The sequence below is a fragment of the Chenopodium album genome, chromosome 25 (genome assembly GCF_948465745.1).
Source record: "Chenopodium album chromosome 25, dcCheAlbu1.1, whole genome shotgun sequence".
NCBI classification, from domain to species: Eukaryota; Viridiplantae; Streptophyta; class Magnoliopsida; order Caryophyllales; family Amaranthaceae; genus Chenopodium; species Chenopodium album.
Window position 1 is genome coordinate 10,098,823 of NC_137858.1, and position 15,890 is coordinate 10,114,712.

General features: G+C 33.4%; 2 protein-coding genes across 2 annotated transcripts; both read left to right on the forward strand.

The window, feature by feature from the left end:
• The first annotated feature begins 4,042 nt into the window (after positions 1-4,042).
• On the forward strand, positions 4,043-8,660 carry LOC145614350 (7-deoxyloganetin glucosyltransferase-like). Its single transcript, XM_081669398.1, has 2 exons — positions 4,043-4,566; positions 7,723-8,660. Exons 1-2 carry the CDS (start codon positions 4,050-4,052, stop codon positions 8,658-8,660), a joined length of 1,455 nt encoding a protein of 484 aa, XP_081525524.1. The 5' UTR covers positions 4,043-4,049.
• Positions 8,661-9,555: 895 nt separating this feature from the next.
• On the forward strand, positions 9,556-12,595 carry LOC145614139 (7-deoxyloganetin glucosyltransferase-like). Its single transcript, XM_081669139.1, has 2 exons — positions 9,556-10,081; positions 11,453-12,595. Exons 1-2 carry the CDS (start codon positions 9,562-9,564, stop codon positions 12,397-12,399), a joined length of 1,467 nt encoding a protein of 488 aa, XP_081525265.1. The 5' UTR covers positions 9,556-9,561; the 3' UTR covers positions 12,400-12,595.
• Positions 12,596-15,890: the final 3,295 nt, after the last annotated feature.

Below are 15,890 nucleotides of genomic sequence, written 5' to 3' on the forward strand. Positions count from 1 at the left end.
ATTTGTGCGGTTCATATATATATCTCTAGATATTTCCCCCTCAAATTTGTGACTTTTCATGTTTGATATCAAGTATTTTGTGAGAATCTTGGGTTATGTTGTTTAATTGATTATTGAAAAATGTAATTTTTATATACCGCTCCATAATTGATAGTCATATTCATGATTGAAATAATTTGTTCATGGTTATGTAGTGTAGTGCCTTTTATCTTACCTACAATTGGCTACACATATAGTCCAAGCATTATAATAGAATTAATAGTATAGCATGAAATAACAGTGGTTATGCTAGGAAGATTTCGGGTCTGTTCACATTTACTGAACTAAGCTGAACTGAACTGAACTGATTGGAGCTAAACTAAACTGAACTGAACTGAAATTAAGTATTTAATATGAACAGGCCCTTCATCATGCCCTATTAAAGTACTAATGAGACTGGTGGGAGCTGCCTACTCAATATTAGTCTCTCCGTCACTTTTTAATCTCTACATTCGAAATCTTTTGTGAATAGATAAATGGTCATATCGCAATTTTTAAAAAGTGGCAGAGGGAATATTTCGTTTTCATTACTCAAACTTACAACATGAACTGACCATTTAACATTAATTCCTCTATATTTTTTTGTTTAGTTCGTTAGTACCAATTTACTTTTTGTACATTTTCAATGAACAAATTTGAGACCAAAAATATAAAATCAGTGTTGGAAAAAATTAATTTAATTAACAAGTTGAGACGGTTCTAATAAGATCTTACACAATTTGTCTTATTTAACATAAATCGGTGGACGATCACAAAAAAAAATTATATAATTAATCAATAATCATCAATCAATAACTTTATACTAAAAGCGAACCTAAAGTGACACATGTCGTCTCTAGGTTAAAAATTTTCCCTCCATTTAATAATTTCCTTTTTTGCTACATCTTAATTTATTTGTAACTTAAAATATTAGCCTTCCATTTTAAAAATTATATTTCCAAATACACTTAAATATAATGATATATTTGAGTAGTACATTTTCAAAAATTTAATATATTTTTATTTTTTTTGTAAATTATTATTGTTGAATTAACATTAGTAAAAATCTTGTACAAATAAAAATGGAGAAAGTGTTATTCTAAAATCATGGGCTGGGCCAAGCCCAGGTAGGAGACATCTACAGAGCTTAAGTTGGGTTGCAAACTTTGACTTTTGTTTGGATTTCTCTGACTTCTTTATTCTTTTGAAGTCACTGGCGGAGAGGTAATTTTACTCATGACAATCACTGCATACAATTTTTGGTTCGTTTACGAAAAACAGGATTGTTTGTTACTCCATTTGTCCCTTATTTACATGCCTATTTCTCTTTATTATATGAGTAATAAATATTAGAAATAGGTAGATAAATAAGGGGCGGAGAGAGTATATGATTATATCGATATCGTTGATATAAATGAATATCTCAATGAAGAATTGCATTAATCATGACACAACATGACAATAAAGTGTTTAATAACTAGTGAGTAGCCCGGATGTTGCCCCGGGTTGCTATTGTCAAAGAAGATTATATATACTGTTGGATTGATTCAAAGTATTCCTAAAGTTTAGGATAAGAACATGCTATTTATTTGTTAGTGGTCTTTTGTTAGTTAGGAATCCTATAATCCATTTTCTAAGTATTAGCATAGCAGTTTGTTTCGTGGACCATGATCCCATTAGTGTTTCCTTTATTTTAGCTAGAGTTGGTTTGTTTGTTGCCTATATAAGGCTTTCATTGTATGGTTTGATTAAATATGAGGATTTAATATAACTTTTGTTATTATTCTTTCCCTTCTCTCATCTTTATTTATTATTTCAACATATACCTGTATATACATATATATATACATGTATATACACACACACACACACACACACACACACACACACATATATATATATATATATATATATATATATATATATTATTAACACAGTAGATAGTTAGCTAGACATAATGATTAAGATTGTTTGAGTGATAATGTGGCGTGATAAGATGTTTTGGAAAGATGACATGGCTCAATACAACAGAAAATACGTGGCACATTGACGTTTTTAGAAACGCCTTTTAATATAATAATAGGTTTTGTTGGGCTTAGACTCACCAGGCACCTTGTAGTGCCACACGCACTCCTTTACTCAACATTAATTCCTCCGTTTTTTAAATACTTCATCTGTTACATATTATTTGCAACGATTGGACATTTTTCCTCTCTACTTTATGTCAAATCGTTGCAAATAATGTGCAATGGAGATAGTATTAAAAGAACGGAAGAAATAATATTGTCCACTTTAGAACTAACCGCACCGAATTTGTTTTTAAACTCCTTTTCAAAAAGCTTAATATTGTCCACTTTATGGATTGTGTTCTTACACTTTCTTATTCTTAATTTTGAATTTTTCATATGAGACTTGGATTGCCTACCCTAACAAATTGTGCCAGGCAACTTTTTAAAAAGTTGTGATGAAAGTGTTGAATGTAGTGGATGAGTTGGATAATATGGTCTGAATTTGTCAACCCCAAGATTGGTGAATTTAACACATGTTATTATGATATGCTTAGAGTATTTTCCTAACCTTTGAGTATAGAGCTCAGACATGAAAGTATTTTCAAAACAATCAAAGATATTTACATATTCGATCATCTTAATTATTGTGAATAATATGTGTACGTAAAATTATTGTAATTATTCTAAAATGAGTGAAGTAAGTGCCAAAAAAACAATGATATTGTAAATCTTATGGTAGCTAAATAGCATGAAACGTTACTATCCTAAAAAAAAAAAAAAAAAAAAAAACACACGAAATGCAACTCCATGATTAGAGATTTGACCTCTAGATATTCCTTTGGATGTTGTGAACAATCTCTAGAAACCGTGTATTTAATTTGCTGTACCCAGCCACATTATTCGTATTATTAAGGGGTGGACCACAACTAATAGTAGTAAATTTGTACAGGTAATAAAATTAGTAAGAATAAACAAATTTGTTTACTCGTACACTCACTACTCACTACTCGCAACATGTAACAGTTTGAATGATACACACATCAATATAAAAATTTAATAATTCATCTAGTTTTGTGTATAGCTAGTCGTATAGCGTGGGCACGTTTATACAGAATTAGCCATTTGACCCGTGCAATGCACAAGCAGTTGAAAGTTGGTTGAGGATGTGTGGTGTTGACAGAATGTTAGTTGAAGATGTGTGGTGTTTTGACGAAATGGTAATTGAAGATGTGGGTATTTTTTTTTTAATTGGAATGAAAGATGTGTGTTATGTTTAATTCTTCATATACAAAAAGATATAAAAAATATAGTAATGTAGTGTATTTTCAAAGTGTATTAATGTCATATCGTTGCACAGTAATGAGTATTTGATGAACCTGAACTTCTCATTCTTCTCTCAAATAATAAGCATGTATCATTAATTTGTTAGGAACCCAATTGTAAGTTCACACATTTTTTATGCACAATATGCATAATTTATAACCCGTATATATTAAATGGACCAAACATCATATATATAGGCCTTATATAAGCTTTTATGAATGTAAAAAATATCATATATTAAAGAATAGATGGAGTAATAATAATCAATCATAATTGACATGAATAAAAGCAGATCCATATTAATTAGCCAAATCAATACATACATACATACATACTAGTATACTATCTCTTCTAAATAAGTTATTTTCACACAGACTTTAATTAGATGATATTTGGCAAAAATAGCGATAGCAGGTAGCTTTTAACGGTTAATTAACGGGTAGTTGTTAAGGTAGTGAGTAGCTGTTAAGATAGCGAGTAGCTATCAATTAACATAAAACACTACCACTTGCCATGACCAGTTGTGTATTTATAAACGATTGGATCCTTAGCTTATTATCTTAACGGCTGGCCAATAAAATAATTCATCACGTGCTCATTGCATGATGACCCCTTCAAATCCTATAAAAGGCAAGGACTTAACGTTTGATATCTCCAACCAACAATTAAGCTTAAACCTAAAGAAAAAAACACATAAAAATGGGTTCAATATCAGCAGCTAATGGCCAAAAACCACATGCTGTATGCATCCCTTTCCCAATGCAAGGCCACATAAACCCCATGCTACAACTAGCCAAAACCCTCCACTCTAAAGGCTTTCACATCACCTTCGTAAACACCGAGTATAATCACAAACGTCTACTACGAGCCCAGGGGCCAGGTGCTGTGGTTGACAGCCCATCCTTCCGGTTTAAGACCATACCGGATGGGCTGCCACCTACTGATGCCGACTCTACACAGGATTTGGCTACGCTTTGCGAATCCACTGATAATAAATGCCTCCAACCCTTTAAGGAGCTCATCGCTTGCCTTAATGAGGCAGACGATGTGCCTCCTGTACGTTGTGTGGTTTCTGATGCTCTAATGTCTTTTACTGTTGATGCAGCTAAGGAGTTTGGTGTTCCTGTGGTTTTGTTTTGGACTGCTAGTGCTTGTGGTCTTTTGGGTTATGCTCAGTACCATAAGCTTATTGAGTTGGGAATCGTTCCTTTTAAAGGTAATACAATGGCGTGCCTTTATTTTTTTGGCTTCAATTCATAATCTTGACCATGATTTTATCTCATTTAAATACTTGTACTAGTAACATAAATCTTAACAACACATCTTGTGTTCGGCTGATTACACCATGTAGCTGCACGATTATTATAAGAGGACAAAGTAACTCCTATGTCACTAACCGAGTATCTCCTGTAACACTTATCAAATAATCCCTATCTATAACAATAACGAAGTCAACACATATAAGAATTTGTAAAATCGTAATTATTCATATCCAAATATTAAATTATAAAATAATAATATTAATATAAGAAAAATGAGATGTAACCTATAATTATATAGGGTGTTAATATGAATAAGCGGTAAGATTTAGGACATTTTTTTAAAATTTTTTTTCCTTTCATAAACTACCTAATAAAACCTAAAATTTGTGAGAAACTATCTATTAGTATAATGTTGTAAGAAACTACATAGCAAAAGAAATGTTGTATAAAACTACTCATTTAAAGGTAAAATGTTGTAATATTAATTGCTACCTCTGTCAGATTTCCACCATTGACCTACCTTAAAACACCCCCGAAACCATCACTTTTATTCCCAAAACCATCATAACTTGCTTGAAATTACCTCCACCATGCCATAATAGCTCTTCAACCCCGAAATCACCACCTCTAACCCCAAAAACCAACATTCTGAATCACAAAACTACCTTCTCCAACTTAGAATATCGATCCTTCAACCATCCCGAAAATTACTTTACCACCTTGAAAACCAACCCCCGTGGTGGTTTCAAGTGTTTTTTGAGGGGATCAACGGCTCAATGTCATAAAATTAGATCAATGGTAGAAATTCAGCCATGCTTGTTTTTTTACATGCTTGTCAAAAAAAAAAAAAATAATAAAAAAAATGAAGGGTCACACATGCTTGTCAAAATAAAGAAAAAAGGTCACCCATGAATAGTGCCAAATCTCAAAAATAGCATTAAATTAAATGGAGTATTCTGAAAGTACCCTAAGCAAAGAATAATATCTCCAACATTTCATCACCATTAACTGATTGTAAAATTTAGTACGTAGTAAATTGCTTTTTGTTCGTCTTGTCAAAAAAAAAAAAAAAAAAAAAAAAATTGCTTTTTGTTTAGTTGAGTAGAAAAATAGAGAAAATAAATTAGTTAAGAAATGATAAATCTAAATTGAGAGAAAGTGATACATCTTTAAAAAAACGGAGGAAGTAATTTATTTTTCCTTATGAATACACATCTGAACATATTCGAGCAAAGATCAAATTTGTGATAGGATAGATGAGATGATAATTTTTTTTTGATGTTCTACCCAGTTCACCCTTTGGGCTAATCCGGATTTGGGGATCAGTTTTGGGTGGTTAGGTTTTAGTCCCCTCTCAATTGTTGTTGCGGGGGATCGAACACGGGTCCTCCCCTACCAAATGTAGTCTCAATCACCACTACATTAACAACCAATTGTAGATGAGATGATAATGATAGTGTATAAACATATTCTTGAGTCTCAACTATCGATCCGCTTAATCTTTTGGTAAGTTGGTGCTTTAACAGACAATTATTTTGCTATTTAAGTAAAACCACTATTTATTCTGTTTTTGGAGTGTTGCCAAAAATGTGTTACGACAAATAAATATTGTCTACTATACTCTAAATGGCCTTTCTCGACGGTTTATCTTTAACTTCCGTGGACCAAATTGTATTTGGTCCAGCCTGATCTTGGTTTGATAAAGTATGTTCCACAAAATCATTGTTTCATTATATAGTTTTTTTTTTTTTTTTTTTTTTAATTTATTTATTTATTATTTATTTATTTTTTATTTATTAGTAATAAAGATAGGCTTTATATTCTATCCCTATCAAGATTCGATTGAACGTCCTCATGAGAGTTCAAATCTAAGTGGCCTGGGTCACTTATGTTATTTGCCTAAGCATAAAAACTTGTACACCATTCATTCTTAAATATTTATCTTACATATTTGGTCAATTTCTAAATATTTGTCTCAACTCATCATTTGATTCATGTGAAATCCAGCCAATAATTATTTTACTCTCACTCTCACTCACTTTCTTCTAATATTATGTGGGGTCCTCTATTAAACTATGCCTTAACTTTAGGCAAAATTTTTAAAAAATCTAGGTATACTATAAATATCGTATACGGCTTGTAATTTACTCTAAATGTTATCCTTATGAAACTAACGGTAAAGAAAAAGAAGTAATTAAAGTTATCTGTTTTTTTATCGATAAAATTACTTATTTAAAAGAAGAATCAAGTCCCATTGTATAATTCCTCCAAAAAATCCCATTGTATAAAGGTAATAAAATGTTATCCTCCCCGTCAAAAAAAAAAAAAAAATATTATCCTGGCGTTATGAAACTTTTACTTCATACATGTTTTTTTAATCCTATCATGTGTGGTGGAACAAACAATTTTAAACACATTATGTGCGATTGTGCATAGACTAGTGTATATATTGAGCAAATCTAACAAGTTCATGCAAAATTAATAAGCTGGCTTTTAATTTTCCTAAAAGTACATAAGTATGATTGTATGAACTCAAATATCAATCAATTCGATTCTTCGAATCTCACCATCTCTACACATATATATTACTCGAATGGTATCAATTCTAAGTGGATTCTTACAATAACTTTTTTTTTTGGTCGAGGTAATTTTGAACATATTTTTGTAAGCAATGTCAAGATCTTAACATGGTTGGGCTGAGCCCACTTTCTCACCAAAAAAAGTTCTTAACATGGTATTATGAATAAACTGACTTTTGATGATATTATAAGGCATATTACATTAATATTATGTAATTTATGTCTACGAATAGTCACAATTTTTAGGGTGCATTAGCAAAACAGACCCTTACTTTTGATATTGTGATATTATCTCTTGTCAAATACGGGTTTGGATCGCACCCGCAAATCAAGAGAGGTTCCATCCCATAACCATATGACAATAGGAGGAGTGGCCCCTTCCTTATAAAGTGTTTAACTCTCTCTTCTTCAAACAATGTAGGATACTTACGTGTGGTGATACTTGGGAGGTTTATTGTTCAACATGTCTAGATTATATTAATTTTCTCATAAACTTTCTAAATTGCTGATGGCGTATAATTATATATGAAGATGCAAATTTCACTACAAATGGTGACCTTAACACGGTCGTAGATTGGGTCCCTGCAATGAAGGGCAGTTGCAAATTGAAGGACATCCCAACTTTCATAAGAACCACTAATCCTGATGATTTTCTGCTCAATTATGTGCAACGAATGGTCCTCAATTTGAAACAAGCCTCAGCGATCCTCTTAAACTCTTTCGATGCCTTGGAGCACGATGTCCTCGTAGCTCTTTCCTCTGATTTCCCACCTCTTTACGCTCTCGGCCCGTTGCAGCTCCTACATGATTCCATACAAGGTGTAAACAACGAGGAAGTTAAAATGATTAGCACGAGTTTATGGAAAGAGGACACACGTTGCCTCGAATGGCTTGATTCTTATGAGCCTAACTCTGTTGTTTATGTTAACTTTGGAAGCATTACTGTTATTACTAATGATCAATTGATGGAATTTGCATGGGGACTTGCTAATAGTAACCAACCCTTTCTCTGGATTGCACGACCTGATTTAGTCACCGGTGATTCGGTTAGTCTTTCACCGGAGTTTCTAGAGGAGACAAAAGGAAGAGGACTTATTGCTAGTTGGTGTAACCAAAAGCAAGTGTTGGCTCATCCTGCAGTTGGAGGGTTTTTGACACATTGTGGTTGGAACTCGACAATTGAGACTTTGATTAGTGGGGTGTCTATTATTTGTTGGCCTTTCTTCGCGGAGCAACAAACTAATTGTTGGTTTTCTTGTCACAAGTGGGGGATTGGGATGGAGATCGATGCGAATGTGAAGAGGAGTGAAGTTGAGAGGCAAGTGAGAGAGTTATTGGCAGGAGAGAAAGGGAAGGACATGAAGAGAAATGCTATTGAATGGAAAAGGTTGGCTAATGAGGCTGTTGCTACTCCAAATGGGTCTTCTTACAACAATTTGGACAAGGTCATCAAAGTGCTAGAGTCCTAGGAAAATTGGATCTAAGATCTAGTTAAGTGGGCTGTTGGACGAAGTGATTTGTGTGATACTTTGATTCAAATGGCTCTCAAGAATGCAAATATATACTTCGTATGTTATATTTCTGCACCAATTTGTGACCTTATTTTTAATTAGTTCGTAGTATTTTTTTTTCCTACCAATTGTTTAATCAACTTTGTGCGTTTAAGTTGTTATTTAAATGAATTTGTAAAATATTGTTATTTTTCTTGTCCCTAATAAGAAATGTTGTCAATACTTCATTTTAATATATTTCCACCAGTGTCATCCACAAGAATTATACTTGGAATACTTGTATATAGCCAATCTAGTTTAATTTTAGAAATCACGTTATATGCTTGGGCTCCACTTTAGAGAGGAACTCTGAATTCTCTGCAAGAAAGAAATGAATTGAACCTCTAGCCACTAACGAACTCTGATTTCACTAATCATCAAGCTCGACCATTCTAAGCCCCTTTTGTTAACAATATAGCAAAGGAAGTGGGAGCTTGATAGTGTTTTTATACTAAACCACCCTTCTATTTTGGGATAATAAGTCCCACATTGACAGAATACGAGAAATTTAGCCTGTTTTAATTTGTGAGATATAAATAATGTTCGACGTGCACCTAAAAGTGGTTTGGGCTAAAGGGCCATCCATACATACATGATAGAGGTTCAAATTGGAGGAAAAACTAAAGTAAGTATCCAAAATTTATGAACAGCATACAAACCACTCGTTGGGCATCTTGTGCATAAACAATTGCACCCTTTACTTTATCATTGTGGCCAATTGCTCGAATTGATTCCTCATGTGTTCATTGCTAGACCCCCTCAAATTCTATAAAGGCAAGGTTCCAATTTATTAAGCTTAAACATAAGGAAAACCCACAAAATGGGCTCAATTTCAGTAGCTAATGGGCATAAATCCCATGCTATATGCATCCCATATCCGATGCAGGGCCACATAAACCCCATGCTTCAACTAGCCAAAATCCTCCACACTAGAGGCTTCCACATTACCTTTGTAAACACCGAGTATAATCACAATCGCCTGCTACGAGTCCGGGGGCCAGATGCCGTGGTTGACAGCCCATCTTTTAGGTTTAAAACCATACCGGATGGGCTGCCCCCTACTGATGCCGACTCCTCACAGGACGTTTCCTTGCTTACTGAATCCATTGAGAAGAATTGTGTCGAACCCTTTAAGGAGCTCATCGCCTGCCTTAACAATGAGGCAGGCGAGGTGCCTCCTGTGAGTTGTATTGTTTCAGATGGTGCCATGTTTTTTACGATTGATGCAGCTCTAGAGTTTGGTGTTCCTGAGGTTTTGTTTTGGACTGCTAGTGCTTGTGGTCTTATGGGTTATGCTCAGTGCCAAAAGCTTGTTGACATGGGAATTATTCCTTTCAAAGGTAGTATAAAGTCACGTGCTTTATCTTTTAAATTTTATTCATGCTTGTTAATGTACAACTTAGTCATGAATGCTTATAATTTCGTATTGTCTTTAAGATGACAATTATAAAAATTTAATATGGTCGAAATGACAAAATATACCGATATGAATCCAACCATACCAAATCCAACATGACTAAACAGCTTTAGAGCTCCCCCCCCCCCCCCCCCCCCCACCCCCCACCACCCCCCACCCCCCTATTTTTGAGCCTTTTAAGCTCTCATGGAAACAACATTACAAGCGTATATAGTCGTAGATTGGTTAGATTCGTACTAGTAAACACTGCACCTTTAAAATTATCATAGAGTACAAATTAAACTTAAGATATTGAACCTGCTGGAAATATAAAATCATATGGTTGTTATTATTTTGAATTAAAAAAAAAAAATCTTACAATTAATAGGATTCTCAATAAGATGAATTTTAGAAATGGTGTAAAGGAGGTATATAGTCGAATATATGATTATATACGATTTTTATGTACAACTTACATAGTTAAAGAGTATGGCCTAGTTATGTGAATATGTGATCAAATAAATACAAAAATAATATTCTATTATTCTAAGCAAAAGGTCAAAGAATAATATTTATGGACAACTAGCAACGAATATGTGCTAATAAATATACTACATACCTATATATAATTGTATGAAATATATGTTAGGCAGTTAGGATATGAATTGTTGGAGTTATTTTAACATATACTTTTAAAAGTGTTAATTGGCTCTAATACCATGTCAACGGACCATCTCAACCAAAAGCTTATGCTGATGGTTGAGGCCCAAGAATATGTTTTATACTTTATCATTAATCATATTGATAAGTATATATATATATATATATATATATATATATATATATATATATATATATATATATATATATATATAGTACAAAAATAGAACATTGAACATATAGTACAAAAATAGAACATTGAACACACCAAACTGTGATTAGGTACAATATATGACTAGGTACGTTACCTAATTATATGTAAAATAGTTTGACAATCATAGTCAATGAGTAAAAGGGATTTACATAAACTAAACATTAACTAAAATGATACTCCTTAATGATGATTTATTCGTCATTATACTATACACATTGATGATTAATTTGTACATTAGTGTACTGTGTCTAAATGATGCAAGTAATCTGTGAGAAAAAGAGAACTCTATTCTATTTGAATAAATACTTTTGTTGATATAATTAGCTTAAATGATCGTTTAAATAATGTCAATAAGATTATAACACGATTTGGCATGATAAACTTCTATGTCTTACAACTATATATTCTGTTATGTGTATTTATTATTGGATAATTTTGCAGATACAAACTTCACTACAAATGGTGACCTTAACACGGTCGTAGATTGGGTCCCTGCAATGAAGGGTTGTTGCCAACTAAAGGACCTCCCAAGAACCATAAGAACCTCTGATCCTAACGACATTCTACTCAACTTTGCCCTAAAACTAACCCACAACATGAAGAAAGCATCGGCGATTCTCTTTAACTCTTTCGATGCCTTGGAGCACGATGTCCTCGAAGCTCTTGCTTTCGATTTCCCTCCTCTTTACACTCTCGGACCATTGCAACTCCTACTCAATTCCATAGAAGGCGGCAATAACGAAGAAATTAAAACAATTAGTACAAGTTTGTGGAAAGAGGACATACGTTGCCTCGAATGGCTTGATTCTTATGAGGCTAACTCCGTTGTTTATGTTAATTTTGGAAGTGTTACTGTTATGACTAATGATCAATTAGTAGAATTTGCATGGGGCCTTGCTAATAGTGACTGTCCCTTTCTTTGGATCACCCGGCCTGATTTAGTCACTGGTGATTCGGTTAGTCTCCCACCGGAGTTTCTAGAGGAGACGAAAGGAAGAGGACTTATTGCTAGTTGGTGTAACCAAGAGCAAGTATTGGCCCACCCCGCGGTTGGAGGGTTTTTGACTCATTGTGGTTGGAACTCGACAATAGAGACTTTGATTAGTGGGGTGCCTATTATTTGTTGGCCTTTCTTCGCGGAGCAACAAACTAATTGTTGGTTTTCTTGCCACGAGTGGGGGATTGGGATGGAGATCGATACGAATGTGAAGAGGAGTGAAGTTGAGAGGCAAGTAAGAGAGTTAATGGAAGGAGAGAAAGGGAAGGAGATGAAGAAAATGGCAATGGAGTGGAGGAAGTTGGCTTATGAAGCAACTGCTCCAAATGGGTCTTCTTACAACAATTTGGACAAGGTTATCGAAGTGCTTGGCTTTATTAAAATTGTATGAGTGATTTTTTTTGGTTGCACTAATTCAGTGGTGAGGCTCATGCATTGATGGGTTGTTACCATTGTACCGATTATTTTTTTTTTTTTTTTGTTAAATGTTGTTAAATTCATCCATGGATTTTAGATGATATTAATACTTTCCAGTTTCCAATATGGGATGATACTAATACTTAGTCTGTCTTAGATTATGCACATTCTATTTTCAAAAAAAAAAAAAAAAAAACTATAGGCACATCACATTGAATTTACAAAAGATATGTCTTAGACAGCCGAATTGACAATTCTACGTAAATGCATGTTTAGGCCCATGTAAAGTTGGTCTTCATTTATGAGACCAATAGCATGCAACTCAAAAAGAGGGTTGAAATAGATTAGAAGCTGCTAGAACTAAAGCTGTCAAAAGCTGACCCGATTCGTAATACCGACCCTAACCCAACCTATTAACCGACCCGTCTGAACCCGAAAAAAATGGTGACCCGAACCCGACCTAACCCGACTTGAAACCAACCCTAGACCCGAGTTGACCCGAGTATTTGAGACCCGAACATTAACCAACCTAGAGACGACCCGACCCGAATGTAACCCATAAATTATTGACTTGAACCGAACCCGACTTGAACTGATATTGACCCAAACCCATTTTAACCCGTCAAAACCCGAATTCAACCCGACCTGTTCCTAACCTGACCCGAATTCAACTCGACCTGTTCCTAACCCGACCCGAATTTGACCCGACTTGCTACAAACCTGACTCAAATTTCAACCCGACCTGTTACAAACCCGACCCGAATCAACCTGACTTGTTATTGACCCGACCCAAATTCAACCCGACTTGTTATTGAATCAATATGTACAGGTCATTATCTCATGTTGGTATTGGAACGGAAATTGAATCCTAACTCCATTCCTTCAATATTTCACTTTGAATTTTAAGAAGTTAGTTTCACAACATGTTTAGGGACGAATTTCAGGGACGAAACATGTTTTTCGCAAATTATTGACTTGAACAGAACCCGACTCAAACTCGAGAATGACCCCACTTGGAAATGACCCGACCTGATTATAACCCGTAAATAATTGACTTGAACCGAACCCGACTCTAACCCGAGAATGACCCTAACTCGTTTAAACCCGTAAAAACCCGAATTTAACCCGACCTATTTTTCACTCGAACCGAATGTAACCCGACCTTTTACTAACCCGACCTAAACCTGACCCAAACTCGATAAGATGTGTCACCTGATGTGACCCGACTCAAGTATGACCCAACCTGAACCGACCCGCATATGTTAAGACATTAACCCGTATTGACCCGACTCACACTAACCCGACTCAAATCCGACCCGTTTACCTGAATTGACAGCTCTAGCTAGAACACAGCAAGAGAAACCCACTCCATAGAAGCTGTTTGGTTTTACCATCCGATTGAGACCCGCATCGAAGCCGATTAATACTAAAGTTTGACACATTGTTCATGCCATCCCATGCTAGCTATGTACGACTAAAATAACGTTTTGTGCTCCAGCCAAATGTAGTTGGTAATCAATATTTAACTCTAATTTCCCCATAGTTGAATTTATCCACTTGTTGTGATATATATTGGGGATGGTTTTCCTTCAAAAAAAAAATAATAATAAAATAAAAAAAAAATAAAAAAAAAAATATTGAGAATGATTTGGACTTAACCTGTTGTTTGATATTGTAGAACCTCTAACATTGTTTATAGGAGGATAATTTAGTGTAAACCACTAATTATTATGTATCGATTAATTGGGGGGGGGGGGGGGTCTTGGTGCCGACTTATGACTTCGTGGCACACATGAATTGTTTTTACCAGATTTGATTTCCATGTCTATTTTGATGTGCTCTATTTTTACTATCAACTTTGATAGTGTTTTTTCATTCAGCCATTCTACAACGCATTAGGGAAAATGAATTCATTGTGCTTTCGCTTGTAATTGTGTATTAAGTGTGCATCTTTTATTATATACATGGCCCCATAAAGTTGTATTACTCCTATAGTTTATTATTATTATTATTATTATTTTTTTTTTTTTTAAGAAAGACTCCTATAATTTATTATATATGTGCTGTTTACTATTTGCAATAATTCAATGTAATACGAAGTACTTGATTAATTAATACTCCGCAATTTCTTAATCAAGCAAAAGTAGTACTTCGTAATTATTAAATCGGAAATATTATTAATTAGCTAAAAAATCTCTTATACTTTTTAGTTTACAACAATATTTTCATCTTCAGACTAAATAATATATTAATGTCAAGCATATATATAACCTCGTGTAACCATCTTTTGTAGTTCATATATAAGAAAATCATGTTCAATCATGTTTTATTGTATAATTTGTCTCGTTATAGACATTCGTACAAAAAACCAAAATTTCATTATTTCAATCAAATTTCTGACCTGTTCTCATTAGCTTAAATTCAGTTCAGTTCCTAATTTTCTTCTCTCATAAAATATTCAATTTAATTCAATTCAATTCAGTTAAGCTCAGTTCAGAAAATTAGAATAGGCCCTTCATAGATATTGATATTCATTTTTATAAGTTTAATTAATTTTGTAAAAGTCAACCTGTATACTCCTCCATATAAGACAAGCACATTGTAAAAGAAGGATCAATCACCGAATAAAAAATTTCAGATAAAGTAAAAGAAATTTGAAACGTTAATTGGTGTCAAGCTGTCAACCAAATGAGAAGACAATCAATGAGAAGACAATCATTGATTAGAAAAATACTTCGTAAACTATACTGTAATAAATAAATAAATATGGATTAGAATGAAGTCATTCATGTAAATTTGTGAAAGACGACTTTTTTTTTTTTTTTTTCTCTATAAAACAAAATTATGCAATAGATCGATGATAGACGACTTCAACATAATGTTACAGGAAAGCACATTGGAGTTGGAATTGGATCAGCCATATATTATATGGTACATAGTTGTATTATGATTTATGAATCTATCTCACATATGACATATGTTAAAACATAGATACATAAATAACTCCGTCCATATATTAAATTAAAGCCTCAATGGGATGAGTAAAAAAATAAAGTCTATATCTCAAGAAAAATCCACATATGAGTGTCACGTGTCATATAAAATTGTTTTAAAATGTCTTTTTTTTAAAAAGCATATACTGTATAAATTATATTGTTAAAAAATCTTTGTAAACAAATATAATAAAAATTGAAAACAATATATAGGCTAATGAAAAAAATAAACAACTTCAAATCAAAGAAAATATATATTTGCTGAGTATGAAACATAATCAAACCAATAATTAAGATGATACCCAAATAAATACAAAGTATCTTAGTTGGGTATGCAACTATGCATTTCTTATTGGTGTCTACAAACCTTTTTAATGTCGTTAAAAATAAGGTCATCATAATTGATTTAGCTTGTTAAGAAATGTCCAAAACTTAGTTAATTAAATTATATGTTTGTTGGAAATGTTTGCAT

Bases quoted from the DNA above. Each gene is read 5' to 3' on its own strand.
- LOC145614350 (XM_081669398.1), top strand. From the start codon at position 4,050: ATGGGTTCAATATCAGCAGCTAATGGCCAAAAACCACATGCTGTATGC. The intron at 4,567-7,722 runs GTAATACAATGG...TTATATATGAAG, and splicing joins GGGAATCGTTCCTTTTAAAG to ATGCAAATTTCACTACAAAT.
- LOC145614139 (XM_081669139.1), top strand. From the start codon at position 9,562: ATGGGCTCAATTTCAGTAGCTAATGGGCATAAATCCCATGCTATATGC. The intron at 10,082-11,452 runs GTAGTATAAAGT...ATAATTTTGCAG, and splicing joins GGGAATTATTCCTTTCAAAG to ATACAAACTTCACTACAAAT.